At 42.5% G+C, this 19,672-nt stretch overlaps 2 protein-coding genes across 6 annotated transcripts in view; one reads left to right on the top strand and one right to left on the bottom strand.

Annotated features, from left to right (window-relative positions):
- PUS10 (pseudouridine synthase 10) overlaps window positions 1-19,672 on the top strand; it is an 85,015-nt gene that overhangs the window by 58,058 nt on the left and 7,285 nt on the right. For all 5 annotated transcript variants that reach the window (XM_073339367.1, XM_073339365.1, XM_073339366.1 and 2 more), the window contains 9 exons: window positions 2,774-2,838; window positions 3,984-4,069; window positions 10,505-10,630; window positions 12,833-12,889; window positions 13,856-13,932; window positions 14,024-14,079; window positions 14,198-14,315; window positions 15,741-15,883; window positions 18,287-18,386. In XM_073339367.1, coding sequence (XP_073195468.1) covers window positions 2,774-2,838; window positions 3,984-4,069; window positions 10,505-10,630; window positions 12,833-12,889; window positions 13,856-13,932; window positions 14,024-14,079; window positions 14,198-14,315; window positions 15,741-15,883; window positions 18,287-18,386 — 828 coding nt within the window. The remainder of the gene's footprint in view (window positions 1-2,773; window positions 2,839-3,983; window positions 4,070-10,504; window positions 10,631-12,832; window positions 12,890-13,855; window positions 13,933-14,023; window positions 14,080-14,197; window positions 14,316-15,740; window positions 15,884-18,286; window positions 18,387-19,672) is intronic.
- REL (REL proto-oncogene, NF-kB subunit) overlaps window positions 1,355-19,672 on the bottom strand; it is a 69,028-nt gene continuing 50,710 nt past the window's right edge. The window contains exon 11 of the mRNA XM_073339363.2: window positions 1,355-1,433. Within this exon, the coding sequence (XP_073195464.1) occupies window positions 1,380-1,433 (54 nt within the window). The 3' untranslated portion in view covers window positions 1,355-1,379. The remainder of the gene's footprint in view (window positions 1,434-19,672) is intronic.

The following is a 19,672-nucleotide window of genomic DNA, read 5'->3' as shown; positions in this document are numbered from 1 at the left end:
CCTCCCCCTGGCCCTGGCTAAAATGGCCATCTATAAAACCAGGGAGAGGAGGTTGGTCGATGGAGACTCCTGTGACTGTGGGGCCTATTTCCAAACCTCCGTCTGTTCACGCATCCGGACAGAGTTCCCTTGATTCCCTTGATGCCTTCGAGGAGCAGTGGACGCTGTCTGGGATTCTCTGCTCGGTGTCCCTGTCAGGTTCCCTTTGTTTGACCCTTTGACTGCACTCCTGTTCTTGTTATTTTATTAGTTGTCCCCCGAAACCACTTGGCTTCCAGGTCCTGTGGATCCCCCGCCTTAGGCTGGGGGGGGACCCTTTAGCAGTGGGCGGGCTTCTGCCTGCCTACTTCCTGGATCCCAATAGGATCATTGGGAAAGTTTCATTTTTATGTAGTTGTTTATGCACTGACTGAGCCTAGATACCATGGAGATGAGCACATTGAAAGTACATAGACAGATGACTACTATGCACCTGGAGAGAAGGGGATTCAGCATACATTTCTGAAGTAAATTAAATTTGCCAGTCTTATTTGTTCATCACCTTTAACTGTACACTTTTACAGAATATATTAAGATGTCTGTTAAGTACAAATCTATCTAAGATACTTATATGCTTTCCATCACCCTACTATGTGAGTGCCTCACAAGCTTTAATGCATTTATCCTCACAGCACCTCTGTGAGGTAGAGGAGTGTTGTTATCCTCACTTTACACACAGAGAACTGAGATATAGGCTATGTCTATACTTACCAGGGTGTGTAGAGTACATACACTGCATACCCCCCTGCACACGTATAAATAGCAGTGCAGACAGAGAGGCACAGCTTAGATGAGTAAAGACGCACCGGAACCTTAGGCTGTGTACCCTACGTGGTTCTCCACAGGCCCATGCAGTGCCTCCCATATCTCTGCTGCTATTTTTAGCAGTGTGGTGTCCCACTGCCTTCCTGCTCCCGGAGCCTTTACCACTGCAGTGAAAGATTCCAGTAGTGGGGAAAGGCTCTGTCAGAGAGAAGGCAATATGGAAAGGTTTCAGCAGCTTCCTGCTTTTTGAAGCTTTTCTCCACTGCTTCCCCCCACCAGAGCCTTTCACTGCCACATATAGCTACATACCACAGTGTGAACACTTTCACTGCAGCAGGTAGCTACCCGTATCTTAAATGCCACCACCAGCGTATACAACGCCATAGAGAGAATAAGTGACTTATCCAAGATCAGACAGGAAACCTTTGGCAGAGCAGGGAATTGAACCCAGGCTAGCACCCTATCTGCTGGATATCTTTCCTCACTACCAGATGTGTGCACAAATCCCCAGTAGGTACATGTGCATGGCTAACGAGTCACCTACCTTGTCTTGTGCTGTGCATATCTGATGGTGTTCAGAGCAGGCACCCAGAAATATCACTTTGTTGGTGGTAAATCCATGTGGAGTTCTGTTTTCAAAGAAATTAAACTGAGGAATGTGTCCTAGTCATGTACTTAAATGGCACGTTATATATTTTTTCTTAGCAGAAGATTGTAATTGTTTCATAAGGGTTTCTTTCTCTTTCAAAAGTCCTTTCCTCCATGGAAAATCTGAGACATACGTTAGCCCAATCATATTTAGTCTTCCATACATAACATCAGTTTCTACTATCTATTGTCAATAGTACATAATCTATAACATTTTTTACTATTATTAAGCGTACATTGGGGCCAAGATTTTCAAAAGTTGGAGCCTAAAAATAGACTCCAAAGCCCATATATAGGTGCCTAAATTTGTAGCCTTATTTACAGAAGTGTTGAGCACCCAGCAGCTCCCAGTGAGATAAATGGGGGTGGGTGGGTGCTCAGCCTTTTTGAAAATGACCTCATTAATTTAGGTGCCTAAATATGGCCTTACAAGTCTGATTTTAGGCTCCTACTATTGAAAATCTTGGCCTGAACCCTCCAGTCCCACTGAGCTTTTTTCTTGCTTTTACATATTTTTTCATATAATCTTATGGAGGGACCAAACTAGCGATTATGTGTCCCTGAACCTTTGAAGGATCTGGGGTGGGATTTTTCAAAAGCATCTAAATGACTTAAGACCACAAGTCCCACTGAAAGTCATGAGACTTGTTCTCCTAAGTCACTTAGGCACTTTTGAAAATCCCATCCCAGATTTATAAAAACAAACATTAAATATTTTTGGGGAAAAGTTATGTTTTGTTGTGAAACGATTTGTGGGAGGGAACATATTTTGTAGTGATATTTTCTACGCTACCTCTCCCAAACCCCAGTATTTCAATTTATAGGAAGTTGGATAGAAACCATAGAATGAGATAGAATAAGTAATTATATTTTTTGAATATCTTCTAGAATCAAAGAGATGGGGTAAAAGAAAAGAGCCTAAGTCCCATTGGTTTTATTATGAGTTTTCAGTGCTTACTTACACATACACTTTAAAGATGTTTAGGCCTCAATCCTGCAGATGCCAATGTTGAGTACCTTTACATACGCAAGTCAGGTTACTCATGTGCGTAAGTATTGGCAAAATCAGAGACATACTGACTAGCGTGTATTGTCAAAGAGCGAAGACCATGATTATTAGGGTGTCAGCACATGCTTTTTCAGGCATAGGAAAATAGGATACTTAAACTTTAAGTATAAAAAAACAATCTATATTGGTAAGAGTATTTGTGTTCTTTTTTTTCTGATTAGGCAAAATGATGTAACTACCCTACCCACATCCTTTCTTCAGCCTCTCATATTTCCTTGACTCAGATATTTTATTTTTCATTTCACTGTGCAGTCTGTTTTCACAAGAATGGCAATTATAAAGGCTTTGGATAAGATAAAAGAAGAGGATTTCCGTGAGTAAGTATACATTAAAATTGTGTGTTTCTTATGTTGGGCTGCTTCTGTACAGAATTAAGATGGGGAAGAAAATATCAGAGGGAAATACACAAGCATCATTAATTGTTAAAAATCTACTGATATATGTAATCTTATGTATGTATTGGTCAAGAAACGTTGCATTTGCATGTCTTTTGTTGACATTAGAATGTGTCATCGTTATCTTTTAAGAAATAATCACAATGCTTCAATTAGATCACAAAGAATTGAAAAGTGAACATGCTGAAAACAGTACCTCCCTCCCCCAGATTATTTTATGGTTGGAAAATTTAGGGCTAGATTGTACCACAAGGGCACAACCTTAGATTATTACTGCATGGTCAAACTGCCACAATTCCATCGCTGCTCCCCTGTTGTACCCGCAGTAAATTACTATGTGCTCTGTGCTTGGAATGCTTAAAACTGACAATATAGTACAGTAGCAATAATGCCAATGCCAGCTATTCAAAAATCATGAGTCAGGTCCCAAAAAATCAAGAGATTTAAAAAAATACATTTTAGGTTTTTTATTTGCCTTCTGGCTTTTGAGCCTGAGAGTTCGTACTTTCAAGCTTTTCTCTGAAACAGTGAAGATTACTTATTTTAAAAATGATGCTAAGATTCTCACATAATTTCATGACTCTGGGAGCTGAGACTTTAAGAAAAATACCAAATATTTTGAGACTCACAATAAAATTATGAGGTGGCAACATGGTAGCAGAAACTTTCTAATATGCACTTTGCTGAACTGCACATAAATCATTGGTCTTTTCCCCACCTCCCAGCAAAGATTTAATAGCAGATGATGTAGCTAGGTTCTGTACAGTATTAAGAATTTCTTTATTTCTGTAAAATGTACTACAATACTTTTTGCTAGTATACTTTGAAGTATATATCAAATTATAGCATCAGTTGACAAAATAAATTAACAAAGCTCAATGTGTTTCATGTTTGGTCACTTAAAGATTCGCAAGGGGTCTCACAGTTTTTAATATGAATAGGGAGGCTATATTGTAGTCGTACTTTGCTTACATGGAAACAACTGCTGGATTAATTTTTGCTACAATGATTCAGCATTATGTTTTGAAATTGCTTGTCTTTTGAATCTCTCTTTTTTTTTAATTCAGGCATTTTCCATGTCCCCCAAGTTCACCAAAGAATATCTGTGCTGCTCTGGAAATTCAGTGCACTAATGGTGCAATTTTTGTGGCTGGTAAAATATTTCTCTTGCTGTTATTTTCTTTAAAATATGCTGTACGGTACCTACTATGTAACCAAATGGACTCCTGCTATTTATTATTACTCTTGTTATTAAGAACAGGGAAAAAGAAAATAGATATGCAAGAGTGAAGTTCTAATGAACTTCTCTAGAGAGGAAAAGAGATTACTTTTAACTTGCCTTTCATAGTTTCATAGTGTTTAAGGCCAGAAGAGACCATTAGATCATCTAGTCCAGTGGTTTTCAAACTGTTTTTCTGGTGATCCAGTTGAAGAAAGTTATTGATGCCCGTGACCCAACGGAGTTGGGGATGAGGGGTTCAGCGTATGGGAGGGGGCTCTGGGCTGGGGCAGGGGATTGGGGAGCGGGAGGGGATCAGGGCTCTGGGCTGGGGGTGCAGGCTCTGGGCTGGGGCCAGGGATGAGGGGATTGGGGCCTCAGGGCCAGGACAGAGGGTTGGGGTGCAGGAGGGGGTCAGGGCTCTGGGCTGGTGATGCAGGCTCTGGGTGGGGGTGGGGATAAGGGGTTTGAGGTGCAGGGCTGGGCCAGGGTATTGGGGTGCGGGATTATCTTGGGAGGCTCCCGGTCAGCGGCGCAGTGGGGGTGTTAAGGCAGGCTTCCTGCCTGTTCTGGCACCGCGGACTGTGCTGCGCCCTGGAAGCAGCCAGCAGCAGGTCCAGCTCATAAGCTCTTGCCCTCAGGCACCAGCCCTCCGAGCTCCCACTGGCAACGTGGAGCCGGTGCTTGGGGTGGGGGCAGCGTGCGGAGCCCTGTGGCCCCCCCTGCCTAGGAGCTGAATCTGCTGCTGGCCTCTTCCGGGGTGCAGTGTGGTGTCAGAACAGGTAGGAATTAGCCTGCCTTAGCTGGGCAGCACCGCCGACAGGACTTTTAATGGCCCGGTCGGTGGTGCTGACCAGAACTACCGCAGCCCAGTGTCTTATATTCCGCGACCTAGTACTGGGTCATGACTCGCAGTTTGAAAACCACTGATCTAGTCTGACCTTCTTCATATCGTAGGCCAGTAAACTTCACCCAGATACCCCTATGTTGAGCCCAATGACTTTAGTTAAACAAAAGCATTTTAGTCCTCAGGAGACTAATGACAGAACTGGAGAGACTGAGGTGCCGCCAATGGCTGAGGCCCCTGCAATGGCGAGATATATCCAGATGATTCTAGCAGGTGATCCATATACCCCCTTCCTTCCTGAGCCCCATAGGCGACCAGTTGAAGCCTTGAAGCATGAGATTGTATTATAATCATTATCAGAATACAGAGCTAAAAGTATTATAGTTTGAACATTTAAAGGGGAAAAAAAGGATATAAAATAAAATATTAAAATGGAAAAGTTAACATTCCATGGCCAGCTAGCTCTTCCATACTGCATATATGTAATATTTTAATTTACTGATTGGGCTGTGAAATATTTATTTTAATGGGACCAAAATAGCCCAAGTCTGTTGGCCTTCAAAGCATGCTGCAAAACACATACCTCTATTTTCACTGGCTGCTGCAAAGGTGGGCCTTTGAGAAAATTCATGTGTGGAGTGTGACAGACTGTCAGTTTCCTGCAAGGAGAGGTATGCATATGCTAGTTCAAACTGGATTCTCCAGGGACTAAGAGACAGACAAAGGATTTTTGGATAAATAGCCTGGTTTTAAACTGGCTCAGGGCCTTCTTCCTGATCCAGCAAATGGACAGGAGACCCTGGTACATGAAGGGCCCCAATCCTTAGGTTAGCCTTGGAAAGAATGGGTCTAATTGAGGCTCCATAGCACTGAGTGCTTAGTCTTAGCTGAAGCTATAATGAATTTATAACCACAAGGAATCCCCTTGGATGGGGATTTGAAGGACTGCTCCTGGCAGAATCCATGTTAGGATTAGGGTGTTGTTTGTAAGCTTATTAGCAAGCATGTAGGTTCTTTTATTGTTTTTAATATGTTTTCTCTGTAGTGCTTTTACCTTAAGAATAATACAGTCTTGCGTAGAAACCTGTGTGGTACCTTATAATTGCAGCAGTTACACCTGTTTAAGTGACTCCGACGAGAAAACAAGCAGATTCTGCTTGGGCAGCCTATCTCTGCTGGGGATAACACAGTGAAAGCAGGGAACTGTGCAGACTGGAAATACCCCAGTCAGAAGGGACTGAGACACAGGTCTCCACCCGAGAAAGGCTACGACTGGGCAGCTGGAAGCCTGAGAGTGGGTGGCTTTGCTGGACCAGTGAGGGGAAATACAGGTGCAGTTGCCCTGAACTATGACATGGAGGAAAGAGGGGCTTGGTGTTCTACAGGTGATCTCATATTGTTTTTATAACTTATGGCAGGGGCACCTACAGCCTTGGATAGGCATCCCTGTTTGTTTGTTATATAAATCCAGTTATATACAATGTGCAGGATTCTGTTCTCAGTTTAGGGTAGTGTAATCCAGTGTAGAGCAAAGAAACCTGTCATTTATAGTGGTGTTACTCTTGTTTTACAGCAGTATAAATGACAATCAGAATCTGACCCAGTGAGTGGAGTATATGAGAGTTGACGGTGTTTTCAGGACCTTCACTTTTGCATTTCCTGACTCTTAGTAAAAATTTGCAATATTAAAAGGAAACTGTCAAACTGAAAATCATGTTTTTCTGGCTTGGTTTTAGCCTGCTATTGTTACAAGTAACACCTAAGTTTATTAAAATTGAGAGAGATGTAGTATTTTTCTCTCTTAACATTTTGATTACTTTGTGCATTTGACAATGCTTTGTGCATATTCATTTCACTTTTTGCCCCACAGAAGCTGTATTAGTCAGTTTCCTCATTTGTTTGTGTGGGGTTTTTCACAGAGCAAGGCGGGGAGGGAGAAACACTTTTAAAAACAGGAAAATGTGATAGTAAAATCATAAAAGCTGACCAGGGGGCTGAGAGGAAGGTGTTGTACCTGTAACTGCTTTGAACTCTTACGCTTTTAATAAACTAGATTTCAGTTTGAAGGAGTCTCTCTAACTTTATATTAAAATAGGGTTTTTGCACCCTGCAATTCTACATAAATCAGTTCTTGCCATGACACACACTCTTATTTTTCATAGAAGTGAGAGATGGAAAAGACCTTTTAGATAACTCAGTTCCATCTCCCAGCCAGTTCAGGAGTGTTCCTTGATTGAAGCATTCCTTCCGTTCTGTGGGAGGTGTTGTATTAACATGTGATAACATGAGGCTGTGACTAGAGCAGATCAGAGGAATACAATTTTGTTTTATGGCAGATTTTGAGGTTTCTAAATTCAGGCTTGTTCCACATTGAAACAAAACTAAAACCTTCCGAATGTTTTCATGAAAATGGAATTGTGTTGAAATGTATGTTTTCTGATTGAAACCTGAGCTTTGTGATTTGGGAAGTGACATGTGGGTAGGTGTTTAGAGTATTGGGATGTGAGAGACCCAGGTTCAAGTCCCCTATCCTCCTGATTCAGGGCAAAGTTTTTCATCCCAAATCACTCTGAATGAGGCACGGGGATTTGAACATGGGGGCTTGTCTCACTTAAAACGGTACAAACTGCGCCAATATAGCGCTTCAGTGTGGACACTACCTGTCGTGCCAGGAGGGATTCTCCCACTGATGTAGTTAATCCATCTCCCCGAGAGGTGGTACATCGGTCAACAGAAGAATTCTTCTGTCGACCTAGCATTGTCTGCTTGGAGATTTAGGTCAGCGTAACTATGCTGCTCAGGAGGGTGGATTTTTCACAGTTCTGACCATTGTAGTTAAACTGACCTAATTCTCTAGTGTAGACCAGGCTTGAGTTTCCTGTTGACCTAATCATCAGGCACTAAACCTCTCTATCTCCTTCCCTTGGGTCTCCCAGATATGGCTCTGTGACATTGTACTCCATATATTTATGGAAATATGCTTATGAGTGTGAATATAATGTAACTGGAATATGCTTTATGCAAAAGGTCTCTTGTAAGGTATCATTACAAAGCTTATAATCTATTGAGTGTGTTCATCCTATTTGTTTCAGAGTAGCAGCCGTGTTAGTCTGTATCCGCAAAAAGAAAAGGAGGACTTGTGGCACCTTAGAGACTAACAAATTTATTTGAGCATAAGCTTTCGTGAGCTACAACTCACTTCATCGGATGCATTCGTATGAATTTGTTTGAATGTATCATTCTTGTATCTGAAGCTAGTAATATGAAGTATTACTCTGAAGTCCTATCATAATTAAGCAAAGTGTGGGCCATTAATGATGTCTTTGAATCTTGATGGCTTCCATTGACCAGGACAATTGGTTGTAAATTGCTCTGTTTACTTGTAAGCCTTCCTGTGTTCCTGTGAGTCAGGCCAGAAAGAATGGAGGCTTGGGATCTCCCAGGGCATGTGACCATGTCACCTCGTACTGGAATCCATCTTAAACCTTTCAGAGTAACAGCCGTGTTAGTCTGTATTCGCAAAAAGAAAAGGAGTACTTGTGGCACCTTAGAGACTAACCAATTTATTTGAGCATGAGCTTTCGTGAGCTACAGCTCACTTCATCGGATGCATACCGTGGAAACTGCAGCAGACTTTATATACACACAGAGAATATGAAACAATACTGTCCTGGACAGTGGGGTGGGAGGAGGTATTGTTTCATATTCTCTGTGTGTATATAAAGTCTGCTGCAGTTTCCACGGTATGCATCCGATGAAGTGAGCTGTAGCTCATGAAAGCTCATGCTCAAATAAATTGGTTAGTCTCTAAGGTGCCACAAGTACTCCTTTTCATCTTAAACCTTGTGCTTTTCCATTTGGAAGAAGGGGTGGGGACCCAGAGAGACAAAGGATTCCTGCCTTGTGCCAAAGCTATAAAAGGGGGTGGAGCAGGACATAGAGGTTGCCAGTCATGAGAAATCCCCTAGTTACTACCTGAGCTGGAACTAACAAGAACTGTACCAGGGGAAAGGATTGGGCCCAGACTAAAAAGGGGTCTAGTTTGTGAAAGAGGCTTATTGGAACATCTCTGAGGGTGAGATTTACCTGTATTCAGTTTTTTAAAGGTATTAGGCTTAGACTTGCGTGTTTTGTTTTATTTTGCTTGGTAACTTACTCTGTTCTGTCTGTTGTTACTTGAAACCACTTAAATCCTACTTTTTATACTTAATAAAATCACTTTTATTTATTAGTAAACCCAGAGTAAGTGATTAATACCCGGGGGAGCAAACACCTGTGCATATCTATCAGTGTTATAGAGCACGGACAATTTATGAGTTTACCCTGTATAAGCTTTATACAGAGTAAAACGGATTTATTTGGGGTTTGGATCCCATTGGGAGCTGGGTGCTGGAGATAGGTGATTTGCTGAGCGGTTTTTGGTTAAAGTCTGCAGCTTTGGGGTCATGGACCAGACCTGGGTCTGTGTTGCAGCAGACTAGTGTGTCTGACTCAACAAGGCAGGGTTCTGGAGTCCCAAGGGGGTCTCTGTGACCGAACCCATCACAGTCTCCCTGAAACATTCTGACTTTAATGAAATGATGTTCTAACCAGCTCTAACTGTGACCTCTCTGGCACATATCAGCTATCAGAATGGAGAGAATAGCTCTGATAGCGTTTTCCTATCTCTATTTTAGTTATGCACAGAAATCAGAAATTCAAAATTGAGATCCCTTGTGCCTGTGTAGTATTTAGTACATGGTGTTAATTTTAATGATTTAAAATAGGTGTGCAATATTGCTGAGTTACAGTTGCTGGAAATTTGAATTTCCTATCCGTAAGATGCAAAGTATCAGCTGTAACAATGCATTAGCATTGTTTTTTGCATTTAATTTAATTTAAAAAAAAGAAAAAGGAAGAGAAATGTGATATGATGCAGTAATAAATACACTAATTACATCCAAAAAACTATGTTAAAAAAAACAGTAAGGTGACAAAGTTAAGTACTCAAAAATTCCAGAATTAAGATTGCTGTGGAGCCTTAATTTGGCTCCCTGGAGCAGGTGTATTATCGTACAACCTTTAATTACATAATTATATACTATTTTTAACATGGGCCTCTGCCTCATTCAGTGAATGAGAAGTTATTTGATATTTCCTTTTACCTTCCTTTTTCAGTTGTGGACCTCCCTTTATTTAACATACACCATCCAAACCCTGCACTGAATACAACACTTTTAATTTCCTCCTGAGCCTTCCTGTTTTGCTCTCCCCATATTATGTAAATTATTATTAACAAACATGAGAATTTATCTTTCCAACACCCCTGTAACTCAAAGCACCCGTCCATTAGGGTGAGAGCTCAGTGGTTCTTACCCTATTTACTATTGTGGGCCCCATATGCAGCACTCTGAGTGGTATGTGGGCCACATCCACACAATATATATACTACCTATATGGGGATGTCATGTGGGCTGCAGCTGTGTGCTGATTGGGCCGTGTGGGTTGAGAACCACTGTGTTACAAACTTGTTTTATTGACAGGAAGGTACAACAAATATTCAAGGAATTTACCACAAACTCCCTGGATTATAGATGGAGAGCGAAAGCTGGAGTCTTCAGTGGAAGAGCTGATTTCAGAGCACCTAATGACAGCGTTTAAAGCAGATAGTGAGTGTCCAGCATTGTATATCTAATTCATAGTACTTGGGTTAATTTTTCTTACACATCCTGAAAACAACTCCCACAACTGGCCCATTGGTTACCAGCCTCAATAGACAGGCAAATTGAGTGCACATGGAGCGAGAACTACTGTCTCATCCTTCTCAGCTGTCCGTGCAAGCCAAGGCTGGTCCTTCCATAGCCTATGTTATGCCTGATCATTAAATAATTCAATGCTTGCTTTATTTTGTATAGTATTATTACCTTTTTAAAATTGTTCTGCAGCTGAGCCTGATCGTGCCAGTGGGTCCAGCATGCATGGTAGTCTGTTTTAACTCCTACACCTCTTTCTTAACAATTTATAAATGAATGCTCATTACAGAAGACACTATTTAACAATTAAGAAATGCTAAAAAGATTAATAACGTATTGGTTTATTATCTTATCCTTTGACTAGTGCAGTGTGAAAGTGAAGTAAGTGTGAATGTACTCATCCAGAGGTGAGTGGGGCTTAACTCCCAGGCAGGGTTGGGGCATAAGCGGTCAAGCCTAGTGTGTGGAGTCAGATCTTGCGGGTTGATCTGGAGCCAAGGGTCGGAGCTGAGTGTCAGAAGCCAGGAATTAGAGAAGATGAAGGAGCAGGGTCTGTTTTAGCAGCTGGCTGGGGATCCACCTAGTTGCACAGACAGATTCTTGGTGTCTCCTCCAGGCTTAATTATTGCACCTGGACCCATCAGGGACCCTGGAAGCACTGCCAGTCAGACCCTCTGTGGGCAACACATCCTGTGGTGCTTGGGCCTGCAAGGCTCGCAGCCTGTTGACAGCTGCTCTGCCAGAGCTGCTGGGAGGTGGTATGCATGCAGCAGGTTCTAGAGCTGCGGATCCTCATACTCCCAGCTGGAAAGCCTTGTTTATTAATTGCTTCTGTCTCAAGTGTTCCGGAATACCTACCTTGACCCTTTTCTCTTGGTCTTGTTTCACTGCCTTTCTGATGTGCATAGAGATCAACTGTCTAAACATGAATCAATTAAATAGGAATTTATCTGTAGGGGAGGGGTGCTTATTGTCCATTTCTTGGCCACCAGACTCAGGGTTAGTGACCATTAGGTACAAGGACAAATTTAATTTGAAATTAGCAAAATTCCTTTTCCCCCGCAGTTGTATATGTCAGAATGGACACTGGGAAAATCCCAAAGTAGTAATCAGGGCATTCTATTAGGGCAGGTACTGAGGGGCACCTGATTTCAGCATGCAGAACTCCCACAGCTGCTGTCTACACTGGCCTGTACATTAATGGTGAGAAAAGGTATGAAGGGCTGCTCCAACTGGTAGCTTGCAGAACTCAAGCAAGGGATCACCTTCCCCTTTCTGCTGCTGATGTGGTTAGTGACCTGATAGAACTAGTAAGTGCCCTGATGGTTGATGGAGATGGCTGGGTAGGCCTCACTGCTTCTGTCCCTCACTCACCTGGCAGTGGAAGCCGAGGAAACCCCATATACAATGAAGAGAGATGTTCAGTTTATGTGGCCTCCAGGGTTCTCTTGAGACAGTTCCACAAAGCTACTGTCATATCCAGAGTGTGATTTTTTAACATGTTCTTCCTAGGAGGGATGGAGGTGTGACTGCTCCTGGGCCAGGTTAACTGGGGAAGGGGTCAGAGGTAGGAAGTTACGTACCAATCTAATCCTTACCATACCTTGAGAGAGAAAAAATAAGTCTATTCCTGCAAGTGACACCTGAAGTTCCCTTCCCCTTCTGGCCAAGTGTATGGCTAACAGACTCAGAGGTAAGGAATCTTGCTGAAATCTTGGGAAGCTCATTAGTGTGTTTAGGATAAGAGTCATGGCATGAGGGGACAACAAAAGGCTGGAGTCTCAGATTGAGTTTAATCACAACCTTTAGGTATTTAACTCCATCTGGGTAAGAAAAGGAGTAGAGATTAGCAGCGAGTGGGATTCCTTTTAGGATTAAATTGCTCTTTCAAACTTTCTCAAGGTTATGATGTCCCTCACTCAGGCGGAGGAATTAGGAAGTCTCTGTTTGAGAGATGAGACAGTAACTCTCTCCAGTTTTATTAAAATAGAGTGCAGGCTACATTTTAAAATCAATTTAAACAGCTTTTCTTCTTTTTCTACAAACAAGCTGAGAAAGTTTTGATTAAAAAATTTAAAAGTAAAATCTCTCATTCTCTGTTCATATTTGTTTTTAAAGGTTTTAATTTTTCATCCTCGGGAAGAGAAGATGTGGATGTGAGAACACTAGGCAGTGGTAAGGTTGGAATGTCCCTTGATTAAAATCATAAATCAAACAAAATGGTGTCTTGGAGCTACTCAGACACATTTTGCTGTTTGTAAATGGAAAACTAGCTTGCGACACAAGTGCTACTTTGAAACATTCTCCCAATAACTTCATTGACATATTTACTTAGACACACAGACTGACATTATTTCATAAAAATAATTCTGTGTGAGAGAATAGACCTCACCATAATCTTCTTGGCTGCACAAATACAAACATTTAGAAATCCATAGCTTGTTATAATGTTCTATCTTGCATTTCCTCATTTGAATCCATTTATGTCACATTAATAAATATATTGTTTTCTATTATATAATTCACTTTTGCATCTTTTAGTTAGAAAAATGCCTGTTGTTCTTTCAAGATGATCATTTCACTTTCTGGATGTAGCTCCTTTAATCAGCTGTGCTAATACTTCCAATAGCTTTCAGCTACGCTGAAACAACTGTAGCAAAAAGAGTAAAAATCAATAATGAGGTATATTAGACGCTGGCTAATTTGTGGTATAATTCCAGGCATTGAGTATCCTGGGATCAGCGCTGGCCCAGAGCACAGAAAGTGCAGCCATTTCAACAGATGTTTAGTTGAGGGAGCTGGATTTAACATCATCTTGCACCTGGGCATTGCTGTAGGTGACAGAAAATAAGCTAATTAACTTTTTTCTTATTTTATTTTTTAATTAGAATAGACTTGTACAAGATGTCTTCTGGGAAGCAGTAATTTGCACTTACTGATAATACTTAGGTTTAGAAGCCAAAAAACGTCCCTTGTTACTTTCCTTCCATCTGATGGCCATGTCTCTGAAAGCCTCAAACCTCATATGTGTGTGCATAAGAGGAGACACATTTTTCACACCTTCCGACCTTAATGAATAAATCCAAACATTAATTTAGAACAACATGTTTTTATGTTTTATGACTCTGTGCATGTTGCCAGGAAGGCCCTTTGCAATTGAGCTTGTGAATCCTCATAGAATACATTTTACTGCCATGGAAATGAAGGAACTTCAGCAGGTAAATCATTTGCACTTCATGAAAATCATAAAGCACATGTAATTTTGTAACAGGACAGCTTTGCTAACTAACTCCTTTTCTGACGTCACAGAAAATTAATAACTCTTCAGACAAAATAAAAGTTCGAGATTTACAGCTTGTTACCAGGTCAGTATTTACTGTCTCTGGCAAGGGATTTCAAAATGATGCTTTGGGAATTCTGCAAACATCCTCATTTATACAGCTCTGTAGTTATGCTTATATGTGATTCATTTCTTTTGTTTAGAGAGGCCATTGGACATATGAAAGAAGGAGAGGAGGAAAAGACAAAGACCTACAGTGCCTTAATATGGACAGATAAAGCAATACAGAAGGAAGATATTGCACTTCTAGATGATATGAAGGTATTTGTATTTTTTTTGCTTTTATAGAGCACCTGTCTCTTGGTAGGTAGTGCATGTGTCTCTCTTTTTCTCTCTCATCGTGTTTTATTGATCATGGGTTCCTCGCATCCTTTTATTCTAGGGCTTATTGTATCCACTCTCCCATTTGCCATTCCTCTTATGCTGTTAAATCTACTCTTTCCTACCACACAGTCACTGTTGCTGTGCTTCTCCTTCACCCAGGATGACCATTTATTAGCCTACTCAGAGACAGATGATGTGCCAATTAACAGACAGCACAAAGTGCTTCTGGAGGTGGAAATCTCTCTACCCAAGTGCCCTTCGTGCCATCTCAACATTGCTAAGGGTAGACGAGCAAAACGGAGGAGGAGGTTAAAACAGAACTAGCAGCTACAGCTTATCATAGAATCTCAGGGTTGGAAGGGACCTCAGGAGGTCATCTAGTCCAACCCCCTGGTCAAAGCAGGACCAATCCCTAAATGGCCCCCTCAAGGATTGAACTCACAACCCTGAGTTTAGCAGGCCAATGCTCAAACCACTGAGCTATCCCTCTTCCCCTTGTTTTGTCCAGCCCCAGTCAAAGTCATTTTGGTGACAGTCACAGCAAATAAATCCATGTTCAGATGGCAGTGCAAAATCATGCAACCCAAAGGTCTGACACAAGTATCTGAAGTAAAGAGAATGTAGTGGTGGAATATGGACCAAGTGTCAGCTGGTGAGACACATTGTGTTGAGATACGCTGGCTGGTAGAATGCCCATTTCTATGTTCAGCTTTTGTAGTGTTGGAACATTGGCCTAAGAGTCTGGTAGCAAGAGCATTCTCAAGTAGAGACGACTGTTACTTAGTTTTTATTCCAAAATTTGTGTGTTTTGGGTTGAAGTATTAAAATGCATGAGGACAATCGGTGCTCAACATTTTTTTTATCACACTAGAAAAAGATGCTTCCCAAATCAATGCCTCTTTTTGTAGAGGAAAGCTCTTTAAAGAAATGTGATGAAATCTTTGGTCGTCTCAGCTCTGCTTTCTAAGTCTTATTTGTGGAGGGTTGGATGCAGTTTACACAAAAGACTTTAATTTTTTTGAGAGTGCCCTGAGGCTCTCCTTGAGTTTGTAAATCCTGGAGTTATTCCAGCAAGAGACTATGGAGATTTCAGGGTTATTATGCCTCTGCATTTGTGGTTCCACTCGCCTGTATCCACCTGAGGCCTTCCCAATAAGACTTTAAAAGATAGCCGCCTCCTTTTTTCTTTGATATACTTGGAGGAAGACTGAAAGAAGAAGAAACACTTCTCAGAAGATCCTTCAACTACCAGAATATATTGTTAAAAAGTTGTCTTATATGAAAAGAAAAAGCTATATATGCGTTAATTTTGTTTGTGCACTGTGTTGGACAGTTCTCTATTTGTTTTAAATTCTCCAAAAGGAATTAAAGATTGATCAAAAAACACCTCTGCGGGTTCTTCACAGAAGGCCTTTAGCTGTAAGATCTCGTGTCATTCATACGATGAAATCCGAGTACATAGATGACCATCACTTTCGCCTGCATCTGAAAACTCAGGCAGGGACGTATCCTTTAGACCTACTGCATGATAAATTTTAGAAATAGTGTATTGTTACCATGGACATACAGGGGGTGTTTTCTTTTGCAAGTGCTAGTGTAGTCTGTGTATTATAAACCCCTGATTTTTCAGCAGTTCATATATTGGGTTTTAAGGGTTTTTTTTTTAAGTTTGCTTTGAGCTGAAACATACAAGTTACAAGCTCAGAAATGCAATTGGTATACGTTGTTTTGCTTCATAACAAAAAAAAGCCCCTCATTATTTTCAAGATACAGGAGAGCAACAAATGTATAGATATATACAGATTTCAGGCCCTTTATCTGTAGTTTAAAAATGGAGTGTTGCAAGCCTTTGGCATATTCTAGACTGTGATAAAGATTTGTGCATGTTATATGCCAATTGCTGAATTTTTTTGCCTATATTTTCACTGAAGTCTTCAGTGGTGATTTGAGGGCAGCATTTGGCTCTACATCCATAGTATACCCTAAGCCCTCAGCTTTTTTTGTTTTCTTTTAAGTAAAATCTCTCAGTATTGAAGTTAAGTATCAGACATGGCCAATAGTACTTTTCAGATTGATTTGGGTAGTAGCATTATAAATATGCTGTGTGTTCTGAATGGATGTGTTAAGAAATTCTCAGTTTTGCCTGAAAAACACTTTTTAATCCATCCTCTTGGTTCTAGTTCTTATATTGGCCTCCAAACACTGTGTGAATACCAAGAGTCCTATTCCAGCTTCCATTGAATCAGCAGAAATGTGTTTCATCCCCTAGACAGGGGTGGGCAAACTTTTTGGCCCGAGGGCCACATTGGGGTTGCAAAACTGTATGGAGGGCTGGGTAGGGAAGGCTGTGTCTCCCCAAATAGCCTGGCCCCCGCCCCCTGTCGGCCGCCTCCTACTTCCCACCACCTGACTGACCCCTCAGAACCCCCAGCCCATCCAACCCCCCCTGCTCCTTGTCCCCTGACAGCCCCTTCCTGGGATCCCCTGGGACCCTACCCCGTATCCAACCCCCCCTATCCTCTGACTGGCCCAACCCCTATCCACACCCCCGCCCCCTGACAGGTTCCCCGAGACTCCCACATCCTATCCAACCCCCCTCACCCCCGTTCCCCCTCCCCTGACTGCCCCCCCAAGAACCTCCACCCCATCCAACTGCCCCCTTTCCCCTGACTGCCCCCCGGGACACCCTGCCCCTTATCCAACCCCCCTGCCCCCTTACTGTGCCACTCAGAACAGCATGTCTGGCAGCTGCGCCACTCGGACGGAGCCAGACACGCTGCTGCACTACTCTGCAGGAGTGCGCAGCCCCGCCGCCCAGGGCGCCGTTCGCACAGCAGTGCCACTGCGGGGGGAGGGGGGCAGTGGGAGAGGGACCAGGGGTGAGCCTCCCCAGCCGAGAGCTCAGGGGCCGGGTAGGACTGTCTCGCGGACTGTAGTTTTCCCACCTCTGCCCTAGATGCAATGGAGGGCATGGGGGAGGTTCAAGATATGTAATTAATTTGTATTTGTGAGTTTGTTAGATCCTGGGTTAAATGTATTTGTTTTTGTTTTAATATTTGCCTAACACTTAGGTTCTAAGAGTCTGTTTAAGGAAAGTTATCAATATGACTCACTCATTTATTATCTGAGAAATAGTTATATAACATTTTTAAAATGAAACATAGATTCATAGATATTTAGGTCAGAAGGGACCATTATGATCATCTAGTCTGACCTCCTGCACAACGCAGGCCACAGAATCTCACCCACCCACTCCTACAAAAAAACCTCCCACCTGTATCTGTGCTATTGAAGTCCTCAAATCGTAGTTTAAAGACTTCAAAAAGCAGAGAATCCTCCAGCAAGTGACCCTTGCCCCATGCTACAGAGGAAGGCGAAAAACCTCCAGGGCCTCTTCCAATCTGCCTTGGAGGAAAATTCCTTCCCGACCCCAAATATGGCGATCAGCTAACCCCTGAGCATATGGGCAAGATTCATCAGCCGGATACTACCGAAAATTCTTTCCTGGGTAACTTGGATCTCACCCCATCTAATAGCCCATCACAGGCCATTGGGCCTATATACCATGAAACTGTTCTAATGACTGAATATCGGTATGTAGTATCGGTTGCTACTTACTGTAACGGGTTTAGAATTTAGCAAAATGTCACTACCCAGTTTAAAACAAACAAAAGGATGGATTGTGAGGTATGGTAGCTTTCAACTTTAGAGCTAGATCCCAAAAGCTAAAGATGGCAACAGCTCCCACAACTGATTTTGCAAACACTTACATTGTATCTTGGATCAGGAACAGAAATAGATTTTGGTATTTCTGCTTTGTGTTTTTTGCCATATCCTTTTCACCTTTCTACATTAATCAGCTCCAGTCACGCAAGGCCCAAACTCACTTTTCCTTAAGCAAGATCTAGTTACATTAAAGAGTTTGTACATGGAGATTTTGGAAGAACAAAACCCAATATTGGCTTCCTACTTAAGAGAACTGCTGACATTCTGGAGCTGGATGTAGAGGTAAACGGTTCATAATATATCAGGGTGGCCAAAAGGCGGTTTGCGAGCCGCATGTGGGCCTTTCACAATTAAAGTGTGGCTCGTGGAGCCCTCCCCCCCATGCACACCCATTCTCCACCTACCAGACTGGTGTGGGGGGAGAGCTTAGGGCTACTGCTCTGCGGCACAGTGGTGGGGCTAGGGGCTTTTTCCAGAGATGAATGGTGCCTGCTGAGAGTGTGGGGGCACAATTTAAAGGTCGGCCCCCCCTTGAATCATGCCCCCCAGGTATGACCCCCTTACCCTCAGTGGCCCCTCCCTGCAGCTCCCAAGTGTTAGCTCTGCGTGGAGAGGCAGTGGCAAACAGCTGGGAGCTGCAGGGAGAGGCCGCTACCTCTCCCCAGAGCCGGCTGTAGCTCCCAGCTTGGTGGCTCCAGCAGTTGCTATGGAAAAATCGGGGTGGGAGGAGGACATGACCCCACATCCCGTCCCCCCACATTGCTTCTGGCTTCTGCCCAGCAAAGAGGGAGGTCTTGGGGATTCAGCCTGGCGGGGCATGTGTGCCGGGGTTTGGGACTTCCAGGGCTCGGGGCTGAAGCCCCACTCCTGCTGAAGGCACCTCCCAGGGTGCTGAAGCCCTGAGACAGTCCTGCAGGGAGTGGGGAAGCCCAGAGCCCGAGCAGGTGCACCCCGGCTCTTGAACTTCTGAAGATCGTCATATGCAGCTCGGAGGGTCAGTAAGTTTGGCCTCCCCTATAATATATCCTATCTTGAGGTCAGCAAAGCAATTGCATTTGTAAGGGTTTGTCTACACATGAAAAATAATCCAAAAGAAGGTACGGTATGAATTTAAAGCAGATTAACTATTGCAAAATGGATTAGGCTCCTTTGAATAAGGCAGTCTTATTCCAAAATAAGAGCATCCACACATGGAGTTGATCAGGATAGCTATTCTGGAATTATGCCTTGTGTAGACAAGCCCATAAGCTGTATGTATAAACTTTCTTGCTTTGGCCTAATTAACAATCCTTACTGCCATTAATGCAAAATATGATGTTAATACAAAATAATTGTTAAAATTTTAAACACATCATTGAGCCATATGCTCCAATGATGTCATAGATGTGCTTCACTGACGTCTTCGGGGCTCACCACGGGAGCAGGAATCTGCTTACCGGGAGCAGGAATCTGCTTACCTGGAATCTGCTTCCTGGATATATTGTGCTTATTTAAACTCTGGCTTTATAATGTTCATCAGTGCATGGTGGAGTGTAGTTTAGCAATAGGGAGTTTTGCTCTGTGTATTA

Source organism: Lepidochelys kempii, chromosome 3 (genome assembly GCF_965140285.1).
Source record: "Lepidochelys kempii isolate rLepKem1 chromosome 3, rLepKem1.hap1, whole genome shotgun sequence".
In the NCBI taxonomy this organism is placed as follows: domain Eukaryota; kingdom Metazoa; phylum Chordata; order Testudines; family Cheloniidae; genus Lepidochelys; species Lepidochelys kempii.
This window is presented reverse-complemented; position numbering and strand designations above follow the sequence as displayed.